General features: G+C 40.0%; 1 protein-coding gene across 1 annotated transcript in view; it reads left to right on the forward strand.

Annotated features, from left to right (window-relative positions):
• crispld2 (cysteine-rich secretory protein LCCL domain containing 2) overlaps positions 1–12,077 on the forward strand; it is a 51,585-nt gene that overhangs the window by 20,324 nt on the left and 19,184 nt on the right. The window contains exons 8-12 of the mRNA XM_067998119.1: positions 6,189–6,249; positions 7,369–7,435; positions 8,189–8,322; positions 9,527–9,570; positions 9,696–9,768. Coding sequence (XP_067854220.1) covers positions 6,189–6,249; positions 7,369–7,435; positions 8,189–8,322; positions 9,527–9,570; positions 9,696–9,768 — 379 coding nt within the window. The remainder of the gene's footprint in view (positions 1–6,188; positions 6,250–7,368; positions 7,436–8,188; positions 8,323–9,526; positions 9,571–9,695; positions 9,769–12,077) is intronic.

Consider the following 12,077-nt stretch of genomic DNA (forward strand, 5'->3'; position numbering starts at 1 on the left):
ATCTGCATTAACCCAATTGCATCGCTGATCTGGCTCCAAGCTTTCTGGGCATAATAAACTGCTCTGTACTGCCTTGTTTTACACCGAACTTGGGTCTGATTATGTTCATTAGTTATAACTTTTGGGATCCGATTGTTCCCTATGTTGTTTAACCCTTTTTGGATCTAGAGAAACCCTCCATACGAGCTGCACATTATGGCTTTTGATATGTTCTTGTTTTTCTACTCATTGTTGTTTAATAATCTCATTAATCTTATCCTGAACGTTCCCCATCTCAAGTGCTATCTCCTTCACCGATATAAACACATTCTGTTGTTCCCGGAATGCCTGTTTACTCCTTTAATTATTCCCTTCATTTGCTTTCTCATTGCGCTGTTATGTTCCCACAATGATTTTATGTCTATCCGGTTCTGGCTGCAGTATCTGCTGTTGCTCCTATTCCTAACCATTCTCCTAAATCACTCTTTTTTCCTTCCGTCTTCCAAACCTGCAGACATTACCAAAGGCTAAGGTTCATCCGCATTATCCTGATTAAACTCGCGCAGCAGTTCTCTAACCATTTGCAGATGCGATTGCTCATGCTTTTGAGTCCACAAGCCTTTAAGTTACAGCAGTGAAATTGAACAAAACTGGAGCAATTTCAAAGCAAACATTGTCATATAAGCTTCATGAGTTTTAGTAACTAAAGTCCATTCTTTGGGCCACTTTTGATATCATCCGGGCATTTCAGTTCATCTGGCTCATTCACCAATTTTGCTCACTGTGGTAGGGAACCATTCCCCACAAACTCACAGTTTCAACCCTTCCTTGTTTTTGTTTATTCTCCAAAATGTTATTTTATGGTTTTCCAGGTTATCGGTTCTATGCCTGTTAACACTACTGGATCTCTTCCTTGCACCAACACCTTTCTGGCAAAGGCTGCTCCATAACTCTGTGAAGCTACCTTCATGTAAAAGAAATACTCTCAGTTGTCCTCTGCCACCACCGAGAACCACAATCATCTGTAATAAAGAACAGTAAATCTACTGGGGCTCTTGTGGCGAGTCCTTGAATGGTTTAATCTTCATAGCATGCAATGCCTTTGACAATTTTCTGATTTCCTTCTGTCCCTTGGGGAGCGCAGTTGCTAAATATCCACTCAAATTAATTCCTGAAACTTAAAATTTATTAAAGCATGACATCTTTACATTCAGCACTTAGCAAATGTTGTTGCTTTGGGAATATTCAAGTAGAAATGATCTGATACTAGGAAATATTTTTAAAAATCATGCTGCCTGTGGAAGTAAAGAGTTTATCTTCTCTACAACACTGACAGTGAAAAGGGAGCAGAGCTAGCATCATGGCAGCATCTCCAGACTCACACAGTTATCAAGTGAATTTAAAGAAACTTTGCCAAATTGAAAAGGGAACAATCAATTTAGATTTTTAGTAAAGGCACAAAAGTTTTCACGATTTCTAACATTGCCATCTTAAGCGACAGTACCACGGGTATACTGTATAACTAAATAAGTAGAAGGATTCTAAAATTAAAGAACTTGCATTCTTAAAAAATGCAGAACTGTTAAAACAATTAGTTAATTGACTACATTATCACCATCACTATCGTTAACCTTCCTGTGTAACACAATCCTGTTGGGGAAGACAGGATTTTAGTTTGTTCATCTCAATTAAAATAAAAAGTGATATTTCCAGCCCTATCTCATGCATACATGAAGATTTGAGACAAAGCAAAATCTCCTAAGATTCTGGGGGCGCTATATTAAGTTGAAATGAATGTCTTGTTCCTTAACTAATTTTTCTCAGATATTCACATTGTTCAATACTTAACATAAAAACTCCAGTTACCTTAATCACACAACATTCAGTCCTTATTTGCTCTTATCCACCTTAAATTATTGATTCCCTGCCATGGACGATGAAGTTAGAAGTGTCAATTGCTACGTTACAATCCCAGGTCATGAACCAGAGACTGTTCACATAATTTACTTAACCAGTTTTCTACAGTGGCAACCATAAAAAACACTATTCATAATTTAATAATTTGATCAGACATTTGGGGTAATTGTGACTTTGTGCAATAGTGTAAAATGGTAGATATCTGATCAGCCGCCTGTTTCCAGCTCAAATTGGAAGTGATGTATAATGAGCGGCTGATCAGATATGGCCCGTTTTACACTATCACCCAACGTCAAAATTACCCCCTTGGTCTGTAAACTCAGGTCAGTTAGCCTTGATTACTCCTAAACTCAGGTCAGTTAGCCTCGATTATTCCTAAATTCAGGTCAGTTCGCCTCAATTACTCCTAAACTCAGGTCAGTTAGCCTCAATTACTCCTAAACTCAAGTCAGTTAGCCTCAATTACTCCTAAACTCAGGTCAGTTAACCTCAATTACTCCTAAACTCAAGTCAGTTAGCCTCAATTACTCCTAAACTCAGGTCAGTTAGCCTCAATTACTCCTAAACTCAGGTTAGTTAGCCTCAATTACTCCAATTCAGTTCAGACCTAAAAACGGAGAAAGTCAATATCTCAAAATAACTCATACATGTACACATATATCCAATGCAGACAAACAAAGATTGAAATTTGAAATATTTGTCTTGTAGGAAAAACCAAGTCTCAAATATTTGTAACAGTCTTCATGTTAACTAAACTAAGGTTTACGAAAGGGTTAACACTGCAGACTGAGAAAGGGGCGGAGCTAGGTGCAACCAGCAACTCCAAGAAGCAAACAGTTTCACACACATTTTTAAAAAGACTACGCTGAAAACAAAAGAAGTTTTGTAGCCTATTAATTTATTCTTTTTCTCTCATTTCAATTTTATCTTTCAATTTATGACATTTGCTACACTCGGTAAAAGTAACCAAGGGTCCTTTACATGATTGCATTACAGCCTTTGTCTGCTGTGAAAGAGCTACAATTAACTCCTCATCCTGCTGTCTAAAATGTTTCACCTTCTCCGTTGGTGGAAAGAAGAGGTATAGTGATATGAAGTACAGGGGGGAAGGGGACGCTGGGGAGCCAGTCGAGAATCTCAGTCTCTTTCTTATTCAACCTCCAGAACTGCCACGACTGCCTCTCTCCCTGCTGGTTCCATATTCTGCCCAAACATGCCTCTGAGCTCTTCTGCTTCCATTTCCCATTCCTCCAGTGTTTGAGCTTCTTATTTTCTGTCTCCGCCTCCTCTATTCACCATTTAAGTTTCTCATTTTCAATTTCTAATTCCTCGTATCCTCACACTTCTTTAATAAGTGCTTCGCCCGAGGTAGAACACTGAGCTCGCAGCTCAGCCACCTTTCCTCTTAATTCCTGAACCTCTCTCTCACCCTCATCTAAGAGGATAACTCATTGTTGTGTCTCCTACACTCAGATATCAGGCACGTAACTCGGTCTGGAAAAGTGTTTGCTACCACAAACAGGCCCTGCACCATTGCGGCCTTTGTCTTGCTCTTCCCTGCCTTGAGCTTACTGAAGAAGTCACTCTCTAGGGCCTGGGCAAGTTCCGTCAGTGGGTCTCCCTTCTTCATCAGGGCCCCTACATTTAATGAACCTCTGCCATGTCTGGAGAAGTACTTGTCGATATATCCTCCTGACTTCTCGATTATGCATCCCCCCCCACCCCAGAACAATTACTGCGCTACCAATATACCTGTAACTAGGTTGCAATACCTGATATCGGATACACTTTTCGTGTCCTTGTCGTGGTCACCAGCTGTTGGAATGTAACAATCTTTAAGCCATTTGTTGCCAACAGCCTTCACTCCATGTCACTATAGCTTAAGGTTTGAGTCCAGGAAGGGGCTGATATTTGTGTGAAGAATCATTTTAGTTCGCAGCAACATACAGCATTCAACTTTAATGAGAGGAAGATGGCTGTCCAGTCCCTTTGCTTATAGATGGAACCTTGTTGTTGGCTGATACTCAGAGCAGCCTGTGGTTTTGGAAGCCACAAAAAGAGCCTGATCGTCCAGCTGCAAGAGACTAGTGCAGAGACAAGAATTTGTAAAACCCTGAGAAACAAAAGCACAATAACTTTTCTTTTAAAGTCATGAGTAAGATAAACAAATCCTACACTCAAAAATGCTGACTGAGGGGGGAGCAATTACTTCCCGAAAGTTATTGCAGCCCAATCATTTTGCATTGACTTACTCATGTCATGCACTTGGGAGGCACCATCCTTGGCCCTTACTGGGGTCTTGGAACAGCTCAATTCGGGTTCTCAGAAGGAAATTTTGTTGCACAATTCAAATAATGCAATACTTTCAACTAGAACCAGGCTGTTCTGCAGAGAACAACAGACTGGCTGATACCATTGGCTTTGTTGGAATGGATTCCCTTATTTTGCTCAATGTTGAAGATAACGCATTTGTCTTTGAGTGTGGCAGTTTGATGACCTAATACTCTGCCTGACCTGGCCTCTCCAACCCAACATGTATCTCCGTTCCCCTGACTACAGCTTCCCAGTGTGTAGCTGGAAGGTGGTGGTCCCAGTGCAGAAGGCTACAAGCGGACCCAGAAAAAAACTGGCAAATCAATTATCTGCAGAGCAAAACCTACCGCAAATTATGTGACTAGACTTGGCATATTTTCCTGGTATTAAAATAGACATAGCTTGTTTAAGGCACTATTTACATATGGGTTAGCATTTTTTTAAATAACTATTGTATACATATATTTACTTATATTTTCTAGCCTGTTTCTTCATAAGCAAACAACTATTCTAAATCATTTGTTTTCAATCTAAATATATTTTATTTAATATATAAAACATGGAATTACGTGGAGGTTTTTTTGGTGTGAATTATATACTATAACATATAGTAAAAAGGCACTCTAGAATCCACACTGTGGATTTTTTGCAGGTCGAAAGAAGCTGTGTGGAAATGAATGCTATAGAATGAATGGCTCATTTTGGTCAAATATAAGTTATGTAAGGATCAATTACTTGAACAAAACAGGTAATTTGATTGACATATTGAAATACAGTGCCCCCTTCACATTCCCACTGTCTGCAGTCAGAACAGATGTAATGGTTTGCGAGTGGCTTTTTGTTTACAAATGGCCTACTCGTCTGATTTTGCACAAAATGCACCATAATTATACCCTTCAATCTTTTCCGCAAGTTGGTGCCGATGCCAACACCTATCAAAGTTACGAAAATGGTGAGGTTCAGCAACCAATGTTTTGGAAAGAACCCGATGATGGTGGAGATTTTCGTCTCTCTACTGCACCATTTATCAAAGTGAGCAGGGCAGTAACGAAATGGAAATAGTAAAAATAAACTAACTGTCTTTTGTTGACTGCCCGTTTATAAAAGCTGCCCAATTTTCGTTCCATTGATTTCATGCCATTGGGTTCTACAATGGGCAGGCAATTCGCTCTGCCAGATTACTGCCCAGGTGGTGAAGTTGAAAATTGCCCGCACTGTCTCTTTAACTTGATGCTTTCTAGGTCTGTTGAATCAGTCAGACAGCACTCACTGAAAGACAGATCTAATTTCTCCTCGGGGGCCACTGCATTTTATAGAATTGATTTTGTTCCAAGAAATCCCCCAAAATAAGATACATGATCTGATCAGCATAATCCTGACATGTGTTGGTGTTTATCTTCCATATGAGCAGTAGTTCTAAACCCATGTGCCCGTCATCTTCCCATATCCCTTTATTCCCTTTTCCTTCGATCATTAAATGTTGACATGGTCTCTGCTTCAGTCACTAACTCTGGTAGTTCATTCCATAGCCTCACAATCATTTGCTTTCTGTCCAAAATCTTTTACATTTAATCTTATATCTATATCCCCTTATTCTAGACCTTGCAACCATAGAAACAATCTATTTCTATCTACCCTGTCTCATCCCTTCATAATTTCAAACACCTTTATCAATCACCTGTCATCTATTCTTCTAATGAAAACTGCCCCAATTTTTTCAAGTCTTTCTTTGTATTTGTATTTCTTCAAACCAGGAGCATTCTAATGAATCTGCATTGTACCCTCTCTATTGCCTCAACATCCTATAGCGTTGAGCCCAAAACTGCACACGGTACTCCACCTATGCTTTTACTAAGGTTTTATATAGATTCACCATTACATCTCGACTTTTATATGCTCACCATTTCCTTTTCTGTTTGACTTAAATTGCTATGCTTTTAGGTCATTACATAAAATTTGTCTGTCTTCCTACTTTTCAGGTCAAGTCATCAAGTGTGAAACTAAAATGAGAGATAAGTGCAAAGGGACAACTTGCAACAGGTATCATTGTTACCTTCTACATCTGTATTATTTATATTTGTGAGCTTTCTTGCATTTCCAATGTATGACTTTACAGGGTACCATATAGCCCTGAATAACAAGAATAAATGTATGTGACTAGAATTCAGGTGAAATTTGGTAGAATTCTAGTTCAGCAAGTCTGCACTATACGAAGCCTGGAGCAGACAGTGTCACATAAAGATCTGCAATCCTGGAAAAAAATGGCCAACTAGACTCTGAACACTTGAAGTTGAGTCATCCCCATTGCATCTTGGTAGTCTACAGCTATTGGTCCAATATGTTGCATACATTCTGCAACAGCTTTACCTGACAGTTAAGAGAACTTGCTTTGGAGGTCTATATCTAATCATTTGATTAGATTTTTATTCAACCTTTGTTGGATCATATTGTTACAGGATGTGGCAACATTGTAAGGGATCCTGATGTAAAGGGGATTGTCCTCTGATGGACGATTTATCAATCATGTGATACAAGACACAATTATATAATTAGTAGTGTCATGTCTGCCATTCTGCATTACTTTATTACAAATCCCCTGGTTTAGTATCATAATTGTAAACCTTTCCTGTCATATGACGCAAAGCTGTGCAGCAAAACTTGGCAGCCATATTGGCACTTGTGGTTTGAGGAAAATTTGGTAGTTTAAATGGAAGATACAAATTCCATAGTAAAACTCAAAGCGAAAGCTTGGAAATAGATGGAAATAGATGGCATCCGAATCTTTCAAATGTGTTACAGCTTTGTAACACATGCTTAATAAATCTTGACATTTCTACTTTGGTTACACTGATACCAAACCTTTTTAAAAATTGACTGTAGAGCAGTTGACATTACTGTTAATTGTTACTGCAGCCTTAAATGTCAAAGCTTGACATTTGTTCTGTTATGCCAATAGCATATCAATAGAAGTTTTTATGCAGGAGTAGAGGCCAGAAAGCACACATTGTTAAATAAATAGTGAGAGCACTTATTATAAGTAAATATTTTAAACTTTTTTTTGAATAGTTCAGACTTTTGAATTTATCTTCAAAATGTTCTGTGACCTGTTGTGCAGTGAGTGTAGAAATGTTGACTAATAGAGTGCTTCTTGTTGATTAGGTATGAGTGCCCAAGAAATTGCCAATCCTCAAAGGCTAAAGTAATTGGAACACTCTATTATGAAACGGTAAGGACGTGGCTGTCTCGCAACTTATTTAGATGTGTTAAGCTCCAGGGCCCACAGTGATCCATGTAGATCTGCTTCCCAGCATAAATTCTGGGATGTGCCTGCCTGCACCTGCTGACCTCGCCAAAGTTTATGAGGTTACAGGTGGGGCCAGGAGAAGCAGGCCTTTGGTGGATGGGGAACAGGGGGTGCATCTGAGGTGTCCCCCCCCCTCCTCCAACAGAGAAGGTTGCATAAAGCAGCAAAGGGAGCCGGCTTGGGGGGTTGCCAGCCTTCCCCCCACCCTGCCTCCCCAGGAAACAAATATATCATGGTCCCCCCTCCCTCCTATGTAAAGGGGCTACTTTTAAATTTTAAAAAATAATTTGAGTCCTCCTTTTCGGGGTCCAGTCCTCATCTCAGTGCTGGACCTCCAGGTAGGCCCCACTTCTGCAGGGGTCGGAGAGGTAAGACTAGTGACGCTGACTCTGCGCAGCCCCCAACTGAGGGTTAGGGAGTCCCCGCCTTTCCTGATGGCCTTTTAGCAACAAGCAGCGGCTGTGTCCCTACTAGGTCATCCTGGAATTTCTGATGTAATACTAGGACTCCATGTATCAGGTTCCTGGCTGAGTTTGTGGCATTCCAGCGGGCTCCCGTCGGACTTACGGGCTTAGTTTGCTGGAACCATCGTGGATGTTTAGGGACCTGCCATTTTCTAGTGCTTTGTCCTGTAGTGCAGCAGACTTACAATAAATTTATTTTGCCTATTTACAGCAATCCAGTATTTGTCGGGCTGCAATTCATCAAGGGATTATCAAAAATGAAGAAGGTGGGCTTGTGGATATCACTCGGAAACGAAAAATCCCATTTTTTGTCAAGTCTAGAAGAAATTATATTCAATCTCTAAGGTGAGAGTCTCCCCTATATGGGTAAAAGTATTCAATGCTAAGGAGACTTTTCCCCTATTTATTGACTTGGTTCTGTGCTGCAGTAAAATCTTAATGCTTATGCATAAATTAACCGACATGGCTTTTCAATTTTCCCAAACTTTCATAAATAAAAATTAAAATAAAAATTCTAAAACAAAATGGATTAGGATTACTGCTTATGTGGAGGATAAACACCATCATGGACTGGTAGGGCCGAACGGCCTGTTTCCATGTTGTAATTTCCATGTAATGCTACGTAATTGCTTGCCGCTGTGTATTGATTTGTTGGGTGTCAATGTGTGCAGTCTAGACGGGAATGATAAAAATAAGCATGTGTGCACCGTGATCCAATTTCCATCAATATGAGATGTGAGCACAAAGCGCTCTCTATATGTGGTACAATATGGGGAGATACTCACTTTGAGGTCACAGGACAGAGATTGAGGGGAATAGTTCTTACATCCATCATCATGAGAGTAATATAGAGTAGAGCAGAAAAGAAAACCTCGCTCTTTCACTCATAGGGGGCAACCTTGGTAACCTAAAATAACGCTTAAAGACATGAGGGGGAGAATTAGTGTGTGGTTCTCACGATCTCTCACCATAACGTTGGCAGAAGATCATTGAAAACTGTGTAAATTGTTGTTGTTAGCCGTTTATGTCATTTCTCCGGGGATTCTGCCGATGTCCCACTGGAGAACCTCTGTGGAAATTTCAAGTAATCATGTAGAACATTTCTGGGCAAGTGGTCACTGAGTAGACTGATCAAACAAATGCAGCTAATAAAGCTGGTAAATATCAAGAATTCAGGCATGCCAATTACTCCTTTTTAGTGATCCTTTTGTTACAGGTTTACAAACCTCTCTCTCTCTCTCACTCATTCACACACATAATGTGTGGGATATGAAGATCGAGTACACGCGTGTACTATTAATCTGTTTGTTATTAGCTAATTGTGATTTTCTTGGCAATAGCAATTCACTGGGAGGCAGAATAACACATACAAATGCAGGTGGGAGTAGTCAGCATTGGATTCAGTGGTGTTTCATTTTTGAGTGTGTTCCAGTATGGTACATGATATCTGATTGATTGATAGGTAGAAATCATGACATTTGTTGTGATAACTGTGTCATTCAAAACCATCACAGATATTCACTTAAACCTCAACGATATTTGTTTACAGCAAGTTCAAGCCAGCCAATGGATTTAGTGTTTCCAAAGTGACCAGTAAGTTTAATTCTTCAAATCTTAATACATTTCAAAGAGTTTTAGTTTATCGTGTATAAACAGTCTTCCTTCAATTTAAGTGGTGTCATTGCACTGAATGTATTTATATGATTTTGTTTTACTAGCCCGGACAGTTGACTGTTATACTACAGTGGCTGAACTGTGTCCATTCAGAAAGCCAGCTTCACATTGTCCCAGGTAAGACAGTTACACTGCCCATTCATTTCTTGTTTCCCTCAAAAATTCAGATTAACATTGTAGGTTGTTATGAAGAAATGTTATGAAAAACATCATTAAAACTAACAGAATACGTGATGTTTTGTTAAAACAGTCAGCCTTTTACACCTGAGATTTAAATTTAGCTCCAAATCATGGGTCTCCTTTCTTCCTCAGCAACTGTCTATCGTAACTTGTTCAGACAGGTCTTAAGGACAATGAAAGGATACTGTAATGCCAATTCAATAGTGGTGTTTTGAAGCTTGGATTGAGAGTAATGAGGAGGATTATCTGTGATTCATCTACTCCCTATTGTACTTGAAAGTGCTCAATGTTAATAATGCCATGATCAAGAATCCTCAGTGTACTCATCTCTTATCCAATGAAAATATCTTTCTTTCTCTCTCACACTCACACATGTTGTCACTCCCACACAATGAAAGTGAACTGAATCTGACCAGAACACTCTGGCAGGTGATGAATAGTCCTGCTTTATAACTCACTTCCCAGCATCAGCCACAGCCGAGTGCATTGCTTCGAACAGGTTATCTGTTCCCATCTTCCTGCAGAATCTATTTGTGTTCTTTATCATTTAGTTGCTCTGTGTAGTATTTCTACTCGAGGTTGAGCACACTGCCTTCCTCCATTGCCTCTTCCCCACCTTCCAGCTCTGTGGGATTGCCTGAATGTGGTTCCACTTCTGTTTATCTAGTCCCATCATAATTTTATATACCTCAATTAAATCTCCACTCAGCCTCCTTTGTTCTAAAGAAAACAACCTCAGCCTATCCAATCTTTTCTCATAGCTAAAATTCTCCAGCCCCAGCAACATCCTCGTAAATCTCCTCTGTACCCTCTCCAGTGCAATCACATCTTTCCTGTATTGTGGTGACCAGAACTGTATGCAGTACTCAAGCTGTGGCCTAACCAATGTTTTATACAGTTCTAGCATAACCTCCCTGCTCTTATATTCTATTCCTTGGCTAATAAAGGAAAGTATCCCGTCAGCCTTTTTAACCATCTTATCTATCTGTCCTGCTACCTTCAGGGATCTGTGGACATGCACTCCAAGGTTCCTTTGTTCCTCTACACCTCTCAGTATCCTCCCATTTATTATGTACTCCCTTGCCTTGTTTGCCCTCCCCAAATGCATTACCTCACACTTCTCTGGATTGAATTCCATTTGCCACTTTTCTGCCCACCTGACCAGTCCATTGATATCTTCCGCAGTCTGCAGCTTTCCTCCTCACTATCAACCACATGGCCAATTTTTGTATTACCTGCAAACTTCTTGATCAAGCCCCCCACATTCACATCCAAATCATTTATATCACAAAAAGCAAGGGACCCAGTACTGAGCCTTGAGGAACCCCACTGGAAACAGCCTTCCTGTCGCAAAAACACCCGTCAACCATTACCCTTTGCTTCCTGCCACTGAGCCAATTTTGGATCCAACTTGCCACTTTTCCTTGGATCCCATGGCTTTTACTTTTTTGACCAGTCTGCTATGTGGGACCTTGTCAAAAGCCTTGCTAAAATCCATGTACTATATTAAACGCGTTACCCTCATTGACCCTCCTTGTCACCTCCTCAAAAAATTCAATCAAGTTAGTCTGACATGACCTTCCCGTAACAAATCCATGCTGACTATCCTTGATTAACCTGTGCCTTTCTAAATGACGATTTATGCTGTCCCTCAGAATTGATTCCAATAATTTGCTCACCACCGAGGTTAAACAGACTGGCCTATAATTACTCGGTCTATCTTTTTCTCCCTTTTAAACAACACTACAACGTTAGCAGTCCTCCAACCCTCCGGCACCACGCCTGCAACCAGGCGAGAATTGGAAAATGATGGTCTGAGCCTCTGCTATTTCCTCCCTTGCTTCTCTTAACAGCCTGGGATACATTTCATCCGGGCCTGGCGATTTATCTACTTTCAAAGATGCTAAACCCTTTAATACTTCCTTTCTCACTATGTTTATCCCATCTAATATTGCACACTCCTCCTTAACTACTATCTCTGCATCATCTCCCTCTTTTGTGAAGACAGACGCAAAGTATTCATTAAGAACCATACCCATATCTTCTGCCTCCACATATAGGTTACCTTTTTGGTCTCTAATAGGCCCTACTCTTTCCTTAGTTATCTTTTTGCTCTTTATGTATTTATATAACATTTTTGGCTTTTCCTTAATTTTAATTGCCAGTATTTTTTCATGCCCTCTCTTTGCTTTCTTAATTTCCTTTTTAATTTCACCCCTGCACTTTCTATACTCCTCTAGGCTTTC

The sequence above is a fragment of the Heptranchias perlo genome, chromosome 16 (assembly GCF_035084215.1).
Source record: "Heptranchias perlo isolate sHepPer1 chromosome 16, sHepPer1.hap1, whole genome shotgun sequence".
NCBI lineage: Eukaryota > Metazoa > Chordata > Chondrichthyes > Hexanchiformes > Hexanchidae > Heptranchias > Heptranchias perlo.